Source organism: Heterodontus francisci, chromosome 43, assembly GCF_036365525.1.
Source record: "Heterodontus francisci isolate sHetFra1 chromosome 43, sHetFra1.hap1, whole genome shotgun sequence".
NCBI classification, from domain to species: domain Eukaryota; kingdom Metazoa; phylum Chordata; class Chondrichthyes; order Heterodontiformes; family Heterodontidae; genus Heterodontus; species Heterodontus francisci.
Genome location: NC_090413.1, coordinates 27,265,006 through 27,281,606, shown reverse-complemented (window position 1 = coordinate 27,281,606; position 16,601 = coordinate 27,265,006). Strand labels below are relative to the sequence as shown.

General features: G+C 43.5%; 1 protein-coding gene across 1 annotated transcript in view; it reads left to right on the top strand.

Annotated features, from left to right (window-relative positions):
* LOC137355764 (voltage-dependent P/Q-type calcium channel subunit alpha-1A-like) overlaps positions 1 to 16,601 on the top strand; it is a 644,715-nt gene that overhangs the window by 405,394 nt on the left and 222,720 nt on the right. The window contains exons 18-20 of the mRNA XM_068021264.1: positions 291 to 408; positions 2,116 to 2,183; positions 2,815 to 2,921. Coding sequence (XP_067877365.1) covers positions 291 to 408; positions 2,116 to 2,183; positions 2,815 to 2,921 — 293 coding nt within the window. The remainder of the gene's footprint in view (positions 1 to 290; positions 409 to 2,115; positions 2,184 to 2,814; positions 2,922 to 16,601) is intronic.

Below are 16,601 nucleotides of genomic sequence, written 5' to 3'. Positions count from 1 at the left end.
GTGGCCTGGTGTTCAATCTAAATTGTGTAGTTTTTTTCTGCTCAGGCCTGTGGTATCTATTAAAAAAAGGAGTAATGTATTATTATACTGCTTGATTTCTCCAGAATATTACAAGAATTTGATGGTTGACAGTTGCAGTTGGGAGTTTGGAAGGGATGCCTAACATGCTTCCATCTCCAATGTACAGAATGTGTGTGCCGCCCCAAGACTTTATTTTCTTGCTAATACAAGGACGACAGGAAAGAAAAATGAATTTTAAGTGGGTGATTGTCACATTTATTTCCCTCTAGATTCTGACTGGTGAAGATTGGAATGTTGTAATGTACGATGGGATAGAATCCCAGGGCGGTGTTAACAGAGGGATGATCTCTTCAGTCTATTTCATTGTTCTGACTCTCTTTGGGAACTGTATCCTTGTCATTTCAAACTTTGGAATATCCACGCAGTTTTCTGGCCCAGTCCCACCAAAAACATGGACATAACTTGATAGTTAAAGCAAGTTATAATTAGCCCAGCTTTCTGTACTGCACATTCCTGGTGAGAATTCTGTTACTTTCCCTCCAACCCTCTAGTTCTGAATTTCTTTCCTGGAGGAAAGAGCTGTTCCCTGTCTACCTTGGCGTTATTATAAATACCACAATCAGATCACCCCCTTACCACCCTCAGCTCTCTTTCCCAGGTGTAATTCTGATGAATTATTGAACTTTCTTCAGGGCCAGTAACACCTTTCTGAGATAGGTTTCCAAAATTTGTGCTTCATAACTGATCCCTTAAGAGATAAAATGATGATATGTTGCCCAATCCCCGCTGTTGTATCCCATGATCGTTATTGTGAGATTAATAGAGGTTGGACCAACAATTTTTTTATTTACTCTATTTTACCATGAAACCAATAGGGCTGAGATGCCCTTTTTATAAAGTTATATCCTCCTGTTTCTCCAATGGGTTGTTCCTGTGTTATTTAGTATTGATGGCAAAGAGGGCAGATTTGATTGTCGATGACCTTTCATCAGATCTCTGATGAAAGGTCATCGAGCTGAAATGTTAACTCTGTTTCTCTCTCCACAAATGCTGCCTGACCTGCTGAATATTTCCAGCATTTTCTATTTTTATTTCAGATTTCCGGAATGCACAGTATTTTGTATTGGGTAGAGATGATTCTTATACTGAGGTTTACACCCAAGACATTCTGAAATCAGCTGCTTGGAAGTAATCTAATTGGCTCAGAATGCACCCCTCTCTCCTGTGGGAGTGTGCCTGGCATCTGCTTGGCCCCTGTCTACACAGAGACAGGTCTACAATGGTGCAAGCTGATAGTGTGACAAAAATGCAATGCTCTGATTTATTATGTGGGCTATTAAAGCAGTACCAGGAATATATTTTTGTTTTGAGCTTCTATCCTTCTTTATTTTGTTTACGTTCCCTTTCTTTCACCTCCTGACCTTGGCCTGCAGCCAAGAAAGAAGGCACATAGCCTTCTGTCAGTATCCCAGTAGACTGCTTCCAGGAGGTCTGGAGCCATGTAGATGTGGGTTTCCCTTCAACAGTAGGAACTTCTGCAGTTCCTCCCTGCTGTGCTTGATCAGAATGGAAACCACTGTATGGCCCTGAAATTATTACGCAGACTCACACCACCCTACCAGCCAGAACTTTGGACTTTGAGTAGAACCATTAACTTGTTATTCACCTGATAGGTAGAGCATCAATTTCTGAAGTGTGTGGGTTCTTTACAGTTCTTTAGGGTGGCTCTTGATAAGAGAACGATATTGAAGCAACTTGAGAGAGGGGGCTTGTTAAATCTGCCTAGTGATGCATCATGGTCTCCTGAAACATACTTGATTGGTGTAAGGAGTCAGAGAAGTGTTTTCTAGACCTTTTCCAGAGGAGACACTGCATAAAGTTTTATAATTTAGTTAATGGTGACCATTAAAGGGCCTGACAGTCTTCCCCTTCTTTTCATATGTTCCATACCATGTTCAACAATAGTCAACAAAAAGACGCTTCATAGGTTTCTTTCCTGCAACCTATGTAAATGAGTGGAAACCTGGTATATGATCTCTTTAGCGTTTTTTGTGCACATGCTATCCCTGTTATTACCTTCATTTTGCCAACCAGACACTCTGTTGAACGTATTCTTGGCCATCGCTGTGGACAACCTTGCCAATGCACAAGAACTTACAAAGGTAAAATAAAATAGTTATGTCACTTAATGTTTTATTTGGTAACTTTTTATGCTCAAGAAGGCAAAGAAATATTAGTGCTGAGGTTGGAACACCTTCCATTTTAGATAGCCAGTGAGAACATCATGCAGTCCCAGGTCAAGTACAGCCCAGGCCAAATGCAGCATAAAGTTCCTTTTACCTTGCTCCACCCAATGTGCTTCAGCTCCCATCCTGGAGGAGCGCTCATATGCACCAGTGCATATCGGTTTTTTTTGCTTTTACACACCAGCCATCCTTGCGGCAGTTTTGTGCTGTGGATCCATTTCCACTGGGACTTGTACTGAAACTGGACCAGGCTCGTTTCACATTAGTGCTTCGAGCGAAGTGAAAGACTTTCATCTAATGTTGTAGATTGGAATCAAACCAAGAGAACAAAAGGTATGCTGTTAATCAGCAGTTTGTAACATTTAGTACACGACATTGCTACAGCTATTAGTAGAGCACAGTAATAACACATATATAGAGCATTGCTACAGCTGTTATCAGTTAACATACTGCAATATTATTAGTATACAGCATTAGTACAATCAGTACTCTGTTTCTTATCAACTTATTTAAGTTTCTCACAGAAGCACTCAATGTGTCACAATAGGATGAACAAGAGGAGGAGGAAGCTGCCAATCAGAAACTTGCACTGCAGAAAGCCAAGGAGGTAGCAGAAGTGAGTCCATTGTCAGCTGCCAACTTGTCAATAGCTGCGTAAGTAGAGCTTGTTTAATAGATAATGTTATGTGATATTTTGGTACTAAACAACTTGAATTTAATATGATCATAGAGCTGAGCTGAAGGCTAATTTAAAAAATAAAGTTAAACTTTGCCAGAATAGCTGTTTCCAACTGTAATTGTTTTGAAACTTTTAATTGAATAGACCACTTGGCAAGACATTTTGGGAACACTGTGGACAAGTTACTGATTTGTAAGGTGGCACGGTGCCCTAATGTGCTCCAGCTTGCTATTCCATGGTCTAGCCGAACATTGCATTTGTGATTCACCTCATGGTGGGGCGCTAATCCTATAGAACAGGTAAGGGGTGAAATCAGGGCCCAGCACCCCAAAATGTTCTCTCACCTCTTGGTGTAGGTATATAATTGATCAACTGTCTGGCGCCTTGGCCAGAGAATGGAAAAAAATTGAATTTAAATGAGGGAATTCAATCCAAACAAGAAACCAGAATGATGCATTTCCTGCTTTGTTGGAATCTGGGTTAAAATCCATCTCTTATTCTGACAGCTGCATCCTATATGAAGTGAGTTCAGCTATTCTCTACCGCCCAGCTTCAAGTGGATGTAAATGTGAGGCAGAAATCCACCCAGAAACTGTCAATAATTTGGCGATTGGTACTGGTTATAGCTAAACTAAAGAGAGAAAAAAAATCAAGAGGAGACTACCTGTTTTAAGTAACACTCCCATCTCTATCTGGGAAGTACAGTAATAATCATATATTTGACTAGTATCAAAATAACATTTAATTTCTTCCTTTTTGGAAAGCCTTCATTTCAGGCTCCTGCCCTCCAAGTGATGGCTTGTGTCCCAAAACAGCTCCTTTCATTTTACCACAAAAGCAAAATACTGCAGATGCTGGAAATCTGAAATAAAAGCAGAAAATGCTGGAAATACTCAGCAGGCCAGGCAGCATCTGTGGGGAGAGAAACATAGTTAACGTTTCAGATCAATGACCTTTCATGGGAACTGAATGAACCATTCATTTTAGTAGGGCTGGGTCTCTGGCCATTGGTTAGGTGGCCCAGATCACTTCCCAGGTTGGTCTAATGGTCCACATCCCACTGAAATGAATGGAGACGCTCCAAGATAAGGCAATCCCTCCATGTCATTGCCTTCACCAGGCTGTTGTGGGGGAGTTGGTGGTAGAGTAACTGGTTTTGATTAAGCCAGACAATCAGTATTCTCATACAGTAATTAAGGAATCTATACTTTTCCATAAGAGATGGGACTGAGTATATTGCACAGAAAGTAATTCCCTGACATTTTTCTTTCATCTACAACTCTTCCAAAAATGGTGCATGAACTTTAACTAGACGCTCTGAAAACTAAAAAGAGGAAGGGCTGCAAGAGAGGACAAAAGATTACATATAGCAACAATCAGAAGAGCAAGCCATTAGACAGAGATCTTACTCTGGGCTTAGTTGCAAACTGGCAAATTCATTCCTCAAAGCAGGATAGTTTAAAATAGCAAACAGCAGAATTTGGTACCAGTATATTACGTTTCTGTCTGCTGAAATCAGCAGTTTCTGGCCTCATTTACACGTTCTGCATGTATCAGCTATGTCAGGTACATGTTGACATGTCCAATGTGTACATTTTTTGTAATTGTTGTCCAATTCAAAACAACATGTTCATCGTGTATTTCTTTTATTTATTTGAAATCTAAATACCACTAAATCTTTGTTTAACCAGATACAGTTTTCTTTTTCTTAATGTAAGATGGTCATTCCTCATATTAGTATTATTTACTGAGCATACATTTATTTCCAAAGTAAAAATTAATTACTCTCTGGTAAGTAATTGGTCAGAGCTCTCCCGATGTCTTAGTAGGAATGTGCACCACTGGGTATGATATAGTCCTACAGACCAGGAAGGTCCCAGAGTTGATCCCCAATTTATGGTGACTTAGCTGATCTCTGCCAGGAGCTAAGACTGGCCTGAGTGCTTCCATGTTAGGAAGAGGGGGGAAAAAATCAGACGGATTCCTCCTGCTCATTGCTATCCAGTGATTCCGACGAGAAAGAAATTGATTGTGAGGACATGATCAGTCTCCATGGTTGAATATTTTCTGACACACACTGTTTGAGCTCACACAATAAGAATGGTTAATTGGGTGAGGTGCTGGAGTGCTGTCGGGATTGTACTCCAGTAAGAGTCAGCATCTTCTGGTGAAAAGCATTGGGGAAAAAAATCAAAATATCCTCATTAAAAAAAATTGCTTAGAGAGAGAGAGAGCCATCACCAGGCTACACTCGTACACATCCTGACGGCCACTGGGAACAGTTGGTGGGAACAATGGAGCAACCAGAAAGGAGCAGAGAGGGAAAATAAGTTCAGCAAACCTAGACTTATATGAACCTTGGGAAGAGCAGGTTAATATTTATTTCAAATCAAGAATTTCTTAATCTAAGCATAAAACTGCGAACTAGAACGTGGGTGGAGTTGGGGTTAAATGCTGCTCATTCACTTCTAGGATCTGGGTTCAAATCTAGTTCAGACAGATGGAATTAAAATCTCCTGTTTCTCATTGTAAGGGTCTTGCATGAATTGAGTTTGGGCAGTCTTAATCCAATTCCTACTGGAGTCAAAACAATTTCTAATTTAGTACCAATTGGCAAGCTCACTTAGAGAATGGATTATATCGGATATATGGCTCAGAAACAAGCCATTCGACCCAACCAGTCCATCGCGTTTATGCTGCACTCGAGCCTCCTCCTGTCTTTCTTCTTCTAAATCCATCAGCGTAACCCTCTATTCCCTTCTCCCTCATATGCTTATCGAGCCTCCCGTTAAATGCATCTACACTATTCACTTCTACCACTCCCTGTGGTAGTGAGTTCCACATTCACCACTGTTTCAGGAAAGAAGTTTATTCTGAATTCCCTGTTGGATTTCTTGGTGACTATCTTCTATTGATGGCCTCCTTCGCACAAGTGGAAACATTCTATCTGTATCCACTCTATCAAAACCTTTCATAATTTTAAAGACCTCTGCTAAGTCACCCCTCAGCCGCCTTTTCTCAAGAGAAAAGAGACCCAGCCTGTTCATCCTTTCCCAATATGTATACCCAAGCATTTCTGGTATCATCCTTGTAAATTTTCTCTGCACCCTCTCCAGTGCCTCCATATCCTTTATAGAATATGGCAACCAGAACTACAAAACTGGGAAATGCAAGACTGGCAATGATGCAGTAAAATTTATTGTCTGAAGTTAGGACTGAGGCATATTGTTAGGGTAGAGTTGAGGGAGCTTTACTCTGTATTTAGCACACATTTAAACTGATATTAATTAGGTGCAGGAACTGGGAAAGTTTCCACTCATCATTGCTACTGTTACTTCCCTTGAGCATGAAGTTCGCGAAATAAATAAAAGGAAAATAACTAAATTATATCTATTAATTATATATAAATGCCTTACGTCTATGCACATTCATCACACTGCAGAAGTCGTGCTTCTGAATGTCAACGTATAAAGAAACAAAACAGCCATTTCCTTCTATAATAAATAAAAACAAAAAGGGCTGGAAATACTCAGCAGGTCTGGCAGCATCTGTGGAGAGAGAAGCAGAGTTAACGTTTCAGGTCAGTGACCTTTCATTAGAACATATAAAACCATCTCCTTCTTGTTTTTTACACTTGGATAACCTGGCATCTCTCCAGGGACAGCAGCGGAGAATATACAAGCAGTTAGTTGGCAAGATGGAAGAACCTGAAAGGGACAGTGGGGGAAAATAAGCTGAAAGTAGCTGCCACTCTACACAATGTTCCTTCAGCAATTAGCCTCTTAGAGACTTCTGGATGTGCCTATTTAGACCACTTCATCCCAGGAAGTACCTGAGAAGTAGTATTGAAAAAACAGGCCAGGTTATAAATACAGATCCCTCTTAGTGCTAGATATCAGCACTATTTTCCAGATTATCTATAAAGCAATTCCATGGGAGACTATTTAGGCTGAAATTAATATGAAGTTAATATATATTTTTTAAATAAGAACACAGTAACATTGCAAATAAAGATTTTAATGGATACATTCACACTGTAATTAAGACAATTTTATCTGTTAAGTCAAAGTCGTCAACACTAAACCTACAATTAAACTGTTTAAACGAGACGTTATTTTGAAATATTATCACAGATTGGGTCCGAATGATTATCTACACCATCATGGTTTGGTGTGTATTGATTCAGCTTATTAAGGTTTATAGATTGTTTTCCCCAAGTAACTCAGTTATTTTCTCCCCTCTCTTCTCTGCCTGTTTAGTACAGGAGGCAAGTACAAATAAAAGAGGCTGTTGGGCCCATCTAGCTCATAGAACTGTAGAGGAGTATAACCCAGAAGAAGGCCATTTGGTCCATTGTCTCTATACTGCTCTTTGTTAAACTAATCTGTAGAAAATGTGGTCCTCATTGCCGTATTTAATTTCCTCTTGAATTATTTTAGAGTGTTCGCCTTCAGTACTTGGCCTGAAAGGCCATTCGGTTTAATGTAGCCACTTAAGTAGCTACCAGAGGGCTGCTGGTCCTTATGGAACCATATCCCTCCAAGACGAGGTGCCTTCAGGAGAGGTGAGGAAAATTAGGGTGAAAAAGGTTCAAGCAGTATTTGTTTGCTGCTGCTATGTCAGTTGGGAAAACACTGCCCCTGGGTACTTTGAGAAGAAAATCAGCTAGAGTTCCTGCTCTTGATCACCATCCAATATTCTCTTGTGCAAGGTGTTCCTGTGTGAGCATTAGGTAAGACAGAATCAGGCTCAACTATGATGCCCAAAATGATTAAATACTTTGCGGAGATCCATCACATAGGCTCACAACATGAAGGTGAGGAATCAGGGTTGGAATCATATACCATCATGCACCAGTGTCCTCAGGGAACCGTGGAGAAATTGGAATATTTGGCAGCTTGTTATCCTGAAGCAGCATGACCCTTTTTTCAGCTTTTCTTTCAAACTTCCAGCAATGAATATCAAATGAATACAAAGCATCAAACGTTGATAGTAGTGTACAAATCCTTAATGTATTTGGGTGACATTACCAAGATAATATCTATGTTAAAATGATGGATAGGAAATGCCTTACAAATGCATAATTCTTGTTTGCTATTATCAGCAACAGATATTACTAGCCTATGAAATTACATTTTTTAAATCCTCAGTATTTATGAAATTGCTTTTCGAAAACTTGAATGGTTGAAGTCTGACCTCACTTCTGCTGGAGAATGTGTCTCTGTGTGGGTATCGGATCAGGACAGGATTGGATTCAAGCTTGGGCTGAGAGACTCTCACGACTAAAAAGCCTGCCAGCACCCATTATCTAGACTCGCACATGAAGAACAGCCACTTGGGCATAATACTAGAGAGCTGCTGTTTCCTCTGGGACGGTAACCCCCCCAACAAAGGTTGACACCTTAAGGAGACAAGGGGAGTAAAGTGTGGGGAAGTTGAAAAATCTAACTTGGTGCTAGGTATTTTGTCATGGGTGGTGCTGCACTTTGAGCCGGGCCAGCTCTGAACAACTCCATCACATCATTTAATACATGACTTTATTTATTTCAGTAATCACAGAATTATCATTACTTCAGAACATACCATTGTGTAGCAATTTGCTGATTGATGTTTGTGAGTTTTTTTAATTGTATATTTTTATATGATGAGGTATCTTAAGGCACACCTGACTTTCCTGGCCTGGCTATGTGGCCCTGGCCCGAGTAGCCTCAAGGCTGAAGGAGACTTCAAATTTAGCTCCACATTTTGAAAATAGGCCAACATTGCAATTCTAACATAATGTTGAATGGTTAGAGTATTGGATTTTTTGAACATTTTGAAAAAAAAATTATTTTATTACTTAAATGAGAGAAAAATCTCAGTAATTTTGCTTTTTAATCTTGTTTCTTTGCTCAGTTCAAATCAAAGAAACATGAAAATACCAACCACAACTAGCACAATCTCTTTTTGTTGAATTATCATACCTTTAAATTTTAATTGATTTGTGTATTCTAGGGTACTTTTCCCTTTTTGTTCCCTGCCTTGACCCCCCCCCACTCCCACCCCCCCCCCGCCCCCAGATTTATTTATTTATTTATTTAGAGATACAGCACTGAAACAGGCCCTTCGGCCCACCGTGTCTGTGCCGACCATCAACCACCCATTTATACTAACCCTACACTAATCCACTGACCACCTCCAGGCGCGTATCCATTGTCTCTCGAGATAAGGAGGCCCAAAAGAAAAGAGAACACTAATCCCATATTCCTACCACATCCCCACCTTCCCTCAATTCCCCTACCACCTACCTATACTAGGGGCAATTTACAATGGCCAATTTACCTATCACCTGCAAGTCTTTGGCGGTGGGAGGAAACTGGAGCACCCGGCGAAAACCCACCCGGTCACAGGGAGAACTTGCAAACTCCGCACAGGCAGTACCCAGAATTGAATTTAGTAGGCCACTCCAGTAATGCTCCATTGCATTCACTTGGGGGCATGTGAGATTGGCCTGGCTGACACTTCTGATTTTCCCTCCATCATTTTCCAGTATAGAAGCCTAAGCAAAATAAAAGTTAAATGATTTTCTAAGTTGCAAGGTGTTGGCGGAGGATGTCTTTTCTGAACTGAAAATACATGACTTTCCATATTTTGGTTTAAAACCAGGCTTTTAAGAGTTTTAGGTTCTTTCTCCAAGGCATTTTCATACTTTCTTTGTTATTGGGTACTATGATAAGTGCCCTCTGCAGCTGAGAGCACTAATGGGTGAGCTGCCAACAGGCCTCAGTATCTGCCTGTGTTGCCTTCAGACTTGTTGCTAGGAGGTAGGAAAAGTGACTGAGTGGAGCAATTCTCCCTCTTGATTTTCCCCTCCCTTTAGTGAGGGCCCTGATGTGAACTCCTCCGCACAGCAACATGATGGGGTTTTGGCAACTGGGGATTTGTCGGGTGAAACGTGGTTATCAACCCATAGCCTCAGTGACACTATATGTTACAGAACCAGTGTTAGAAAAATTAATTGATATTAGCATGGTGAAGGGGTTATCAAATGCACATCACACAATTGACTCTACCTAAAGTTCATCTAAAATTGGTTCTAAAAAAGGTAATTCTATCTGTTCCCACACTACAGAATCCAATACTCAAACCTTGAAGGCAATTTGATATTTTTGAATATCATTGGTCAAAGCTACTTGTTTTTTTTCCAAGAGGCAATGTTGATTTTATTTAGTTAAATTTTCAGAAAGTTTGAAAACAAAAAGTAGCCAGGACAGTCATGAATAAAAATCCCAGAATGTGTGCACTTCATCTGGTGTTTGGTAACAAAGAGCATTCTTCTGAACTTTGACACTTTTTCCACATGTCTGAACAGTACAGAAAGGGTAAGACCCCCTTCCCCTAGGACCTCAGTGTACTACAATGATGCCTGCACTCAAATGTAAGTACTCGAGCAGTGCAGGTTAGAAGTGAAACAGAAAGACTAGAGTTCCCCCCAAAGCATCCAAATAACTTCTACCAGGGATTGATCGCTTTTGTTGAATTATTTTTATATTTATTATGTATAACATGCACTCAGGCAATGCTGAGATGTGCCTAATGCTGTCAAATCTGGTTTGTAAGTCCCACTTTTGTGTTTCTTGAAACTTTGAAAACAGTTATAAACCAATATGACAAATAATTTGCTTATAAAATAGCTATACAAAAGTGATATTTATACTGCAAATGTTATATTTTGTGTGTTTTGTTATTTTGATGTAAAATGCATATGGATTGTAAAATCGCACAACTTATGTTGATAGCTATCTTTGCAGGTTAAATGCACAATAATATAGACTAGGTGCAGCAGTGGATTAGTTCATTGGTTTTTACCCTCTGGGACTTGTGTTTGAATCCAGCACGAACTACTCTGTCTACTGACTGTGAAATGAATTTAGGTCACTTTCAATTAGGATCGCTAAGTCTGGTTGGACGTATTCCAACCATGATCACATGATGGCCAGCCGCCAACCATTCTGCCCTGCCACTCTCCCATCACTGTTCACTTGCCCATCACTGTCTCCTTGCCTTCCTATGCCAGTTGGAAAGCAAACAGAATCTTTGTTACCCAGATGGATGATTCTTAACTGTCAAACGGCATTTTACCCATCTCCTTTATTTTTATAATTAATCAAAAGAAAGTGGGAAAGCGCATTACTTTTTTAATACCCCAATGTTTTTCTCCCGGGTTGCTGCAATCCGATCGGATCTGAGCAGCAGTTGAGTTGTGGAGGGAACTGGCAGCCATATTTTGAAGTTGTCTGCAGGCTGTGACTTGAAGAAGCAATGCTATCAAGTTTAGAGGTACTGCAGAGGCTGGAGCCAAAGTGAAGTGTTGTTAGTGAAAGGGTGTCTCCCAGGTTCACAGCAGCCACTGGAGACAGGACAAGGTTCTAGGGAGGTTCATCACAGTGTGGGCTTCATTTGGCTTATGGGGTCAATGTTTTCAGACTTTGACTCCTCCATTGAGGAGGAGGAGTGGCACAGAGATGGGAATACAGCCATGTGGAGCGCCTGTCCAGGGGAGCTTTAGTGGGTTGGGGAAGCCATTGGACATGGATGAGGAGGGCACGTGGGGGTAAGAGGGCAGCCTTAAGGTCATAGAAGGCGCTACCCAGCTCGAAGGGTGGACTGGCAGAGGTTCCTCTTCATGACGATGTCCGGGCACCAATCTCTACGAAGACTGCATCTCTCCAGGCAGGTGGTGCGGAGCTGTGCAATATGCTGGAGCAGGAGTTGATGCCAGTAGGAAGTGGCGGACATCCAATGCCTGTTGTGTTAAAGGTGGCATTGGCACTCAACTTTTCTCCCTGTGCTTCGGTGCAGGGATTGTCTGGAGGTCTGTGTGGCATCCCTCAGACAGTGGCCCATTGCTGCATAAAGGAGGTCACGGATGCCATGTACTGTCGGGCTGGCCAATATATCAAGTTCACAATCAATCAAGCCAGTCAGGCCAAGAGGGCACTCAGCTTCGGGGCCATGACTGGATTTTGTAGTGGATCATTGACTGCATTCATGTGGCCATCTAGGCACCTTCAACCAAGTGCCTTTGCGAACAGGAAGGAGTTCCACTCCCTGAATGTTCAAGTTGTCTGTGACCACCATAAGCAATACTGCAGGTGTACGTGAGCCAGTTCCAATTGCCTCTGCTGTTCAGGCTACCCAAATGCTTTTGTGGCTAGATAATGGGGACAAGGGATATCCACTGAAATCATGGTTTCTGACCCCTGTACACAACCCTAACATACAGGCAGAGGACACATACAACCAATGCCTTGGGACTACAAGGCCCACCATCGAGGAGGCTATTTGCCTTTTGAATATGAGGCTTAGATGCCTCAATAGATCTGGTGGAACCCTTCAATATGCACCCTCAAGGGTATGCCACATCATTATTCTCTGCTGCAGATTGCACAACCTGGCGCTCTAAGAGTAGCGCTGGAGTTAGAGGAAGACACTGAGCGAGCATCATCCTCGGAGGAGGAGGATGAGCATGAGCATGAGGTGCCTGAAGAAGTACCAGCTGATGAAGATGGTACCGCATGGGCCCAGCTCACCAGGCAGTAACATGCATGGCAGGGAGACTCGCAAATCTCTGATCAGCAGACACTTCACATGAGGACACGTGCAAGAGACCACCAAACCAAGAAGTTATCTCCCAGAGGCGGCCTTGCTGACCTTTCATAAGAAGCCCTTATCATCTCATTGTACCCATAAAAACTGTATGCTAAGGCCTTCTGTCAACACAGGTGCTCATGAGGCTCACTTTTATAGATCCTCCATATATTTGATTCCACATCTGTCAACTGGTGTACACAAATAAATACACGAGTAGTTATACATTGAATTTGAAGACCTTTAACTCTCGTTAAACATTAAAGGCTTCTGTATTTAACAAATAATTATCACCCTAATAATAAACCCAAGTGCTAGTTTATGCAATCATACGCTTACTTACGGTAACTTCTACGGGGTGCTCTCCCTGCACCTGGAGTTGATGTGGGTGCAGGATGCTGCCTTTCTTACTCCAGTACATTATATGGCTTGTGTCCTCTGAGTGCCTGAGCCCTGCTGGGGCCCGACACATTGGAGGCCCCCTGTATCTGTGCAAGGGCTGTCTCAGTCATCAAACCAGCATGCAGTGTTAGTGTCACCATCAAAGGGGCTGAGAATCTGCCTTCAGCAATGGAAGTGCCTCGCGAGGAGCACCCCCCCCCCCCCATTGCCTTCAGCCTGTCTCCTCTTCCCTTACAGGCCCCACTCGTACTCCCATCGTTATTTGATGCAGTTCAGCTGGCCCATCTCACCCACCCATCACTCTATAGATTTTATAGATGCCAGGATATGCAGGTCTGTGTGCATGCTCTGCAGCCACAGTGCTAGTCTCTGTGAGGTTCGCCAGTCTGTCGATGGAGGATTTAATGTGCTCCCATGCGAGAGAAACGGCGCCACTCATGCCATGGATGGACTCCTCCATCGTTTGCGAACAGGAATGCACTGCCTTGTGAAACTCTGACACATCTTCACACATTTCATGCTGCTGCTGAAGGATCTGCCACTTTGCAGATCTCACCTGGGGTTCACCATCTACATGAAGCTGAGCATCGCTGGGCCTCTCCTCACTCCTCCAAGGGGAAGTGGCCGCAGCTGTCACTGCCTCTGTTTCATCCCCTGCACGTCTGTGCAGTGCCCAGCAGATTTTTCCACCCATTCTACACACCACAACAAATGAGAGTGTATCTGTGCTAGTGGAAGGTGCACTGGAATGACGTGACACAGTGTCTTGAGATAGCAGTGCTTCCCAGTGTAGCAGAAGCACTTGTCTCTTCCTCATCTGCTGCTGTACCTGCTAGAGAGACATGATGTAAGTGAAGCAGCTGCTTCTTCAACCAACCCTTTGTGCCGACCCTTGATCAGGAGCTTACAGTGGCATTAAAGGCCCACACAGGTGCCACAGGCCACACATGGTCTAGGGAATGAAGGATGCAACCATCGCTTTACTCACTCTCCATTGCTTCCACACCTGCCTCGCCCTCAGCGACAGGCTGCCCTGCAGTGACCCATCCAATGTCAATGGTCTCTTCCTCTATTTATGTCACCACAGTGATAAAAGCCACTCCACCTCCCGTGTGTTGATACTCGCTGGCATTATGAGCTCGCTTCTCCTGCAAACACAGACATATGCAATGCCACTCCTCTCTCATGGCCCATCTTTGCTGGTCACTCTGAGGCACTATAGATATGCAGCACCACACCGCTGGGATGGCATGGTCAAGCTGCCGTCCAGCCATCTTGATGCAGCATTCATCCATCACTGTCCATGGGGTTCAGGTGCACGTGAACTGGGTGCTTCAATGTGGACGTTGGTGCCTGGTGTTGCCCTGTGCATGGATCTGTCACCTGGCCTCACATTTCATGGGTGCCTTTTAATTCATGCTGGGCTTCCAGTTTGAAATTCTAAATGCCACTCACCTTCCCAGTCCACACCAGGTCGTTAGATCTCTTCCTGCACTGAGATCCAGATTCTTGCAACCACCCCACAGCTGCTCAGTATGTCTGTCACCTCTAGCCATGCCTTTATCATTAGGCTTGCTGGCCACCTCCTCTCAACTTCTGGGAACAGGACATCTCTCTTTTGTCTTACTGCCTGCAGTAGCACCTCCAGGGAGGCATCACTGAATCGTGGAGTGACCTTTTCTCATGCTGAAGCCATTCCTCCACTGCCTCCTTTGCTATAGAGCCCCCCCTTTCTAGCCTGTGCCTGCAGCCTGCCTGAATGCTCACATATGCCTTTATAAATGGTGCCTCACAGTGAGTTGCTGGCTCCCCCACCTGATAGCCCTTAATTGGTTGTTCGTAAAATTGACAAGGATGTCTCGCCGTCCGCCTTTTTTTTATTCATTCATGGGATGTGGGCGTAGCTGGCTAGGCCAGCATTTATTGCCCATCCCTAATTGCCCTTGAGAAGGTGGTGGTGAGCTGCCTTCTTCAACTGCTCCAGTCCTTGGGGTATAGGTACAACAACAGTGCTGTTAGGAAGGCAGTTCCGAGATTTTGACTCAGCCACAGTGAAGGAACAGCAATACTGTTCCAAGTCAGGATGGTGTGTGACTTGCAGGTGGTGGTGTTCCCATGCATCTGCTGCTCTTGTCCTTCCAGTTGGTAGAAGTCACGGGTTTGGAAGGTGCTGTCTAAGGAGCCTTGGTGAGTTGCTGCAGTGCATCTTGGAGATGGTACACACTGCTGCCACTGTGCATAGGTGGTGGAGGGAGTGAATGTTTGTGGATGGGGTGCCAATCAAGCAGGCTGCTTTGTCTTGGATGTTGTCGAGTTTCTTGAGTGTTGTTGGAGCTGCACCCATCCAGGCAAGTGGACAGTATTCCATCACACTCCTGACTTGTGCCTTGTAGATGGTGGACAGGCTTTGGGGAGTCAGGAGGTGAGTTACTCACAGCAGAATTCCTAGCCTCAGACCTGCTCTTGTAGCCTCGGTATTTATATGGCTACTCCAGTTCAGTTTCTGGTCACTGGTAGCCCCTAGGATGTTGATAGTGGGGGATTCAGCAATGATAATGCCATTGAATGTCAAGGGGAGATGGTTAGATTCTGTCTTGTTGGAGATGGTCATTGCCTGGCACTTGTGTGGTGCGAATGTTACTTGCCACTTATCAGCCCAAGCCTGGATATTGTCCAGGTCTTGCTGCATTTCTGCACGGACTGCTTCAGTATCTGAGGAGTCACAAATGATGCTGAACGTTGTGCAATCATCAGTGAACATCCCCACTTCTGACCTTATGATTGAAGGAAGGTCATTGATGAAGCAGCTGAAGATGGTTGGGGCCTAGGACACTACCCTGAGGAACTCCTGCAGTGATGTCCTGGAGCTGAGATGATTGACCTCCAACAACCACAACCATCTTCCTTTGCGCTAGGTATGATTCCAATCAGCGAAGCGTTTTCCCCCTGATTCCCATTGACCTCAGTTTTGCTAGGGCTCCTTGATGCCATACTCGGTCAAATGCTGCCTTGATGTCAAGGGCAGTCACTCTCACCTCACCTCTTGAGTTCAGCTGTTTTGTCTTTGAACCAAGGCTGTAATGAGGTGAGGAGCTGCGTGGCCCTGGTGGAACCCAAACTGAGCATCACCGAGCACGTTATTGCTAAGCAAGTGCCACTTGATGGCACTGTTGATGACACCTTCCATCACTTTATTGACGATTGAGAGTAGACTGATGGGGCAGTAATTGGCTGGGTTGGACTTGTCCTGCTTTTTGTGTACAGGACATACCTGGGTAATTTTCCACATTGCCGGGTAGATGCCAGTATCATAGCTATACTGGAACAGCTTGGCTAGAGGCACAGCAAATTCCGGAGCACAGGTCTTCAGTACTATTGCCGGAATATTGTCAGGGCCTTCAGTCGTTTCTTGATATCACGCGGAGTGAATTGAATTGGCTGAAGTCTGACATCTGTAATGCTGGAGACTTCAGGAGGAGACTGAGATTGATCATCCACTCAGCACTTCTGGCTGAAGGTTGTTGCAAATGCTTCAGCCTTTTGCACCGATGTGCTGGGCTCCCCCATCATTGAGAATGGGGATATTTGTGGAGCTACCTCCAGTTAGTTGTTTAATTGTCCAC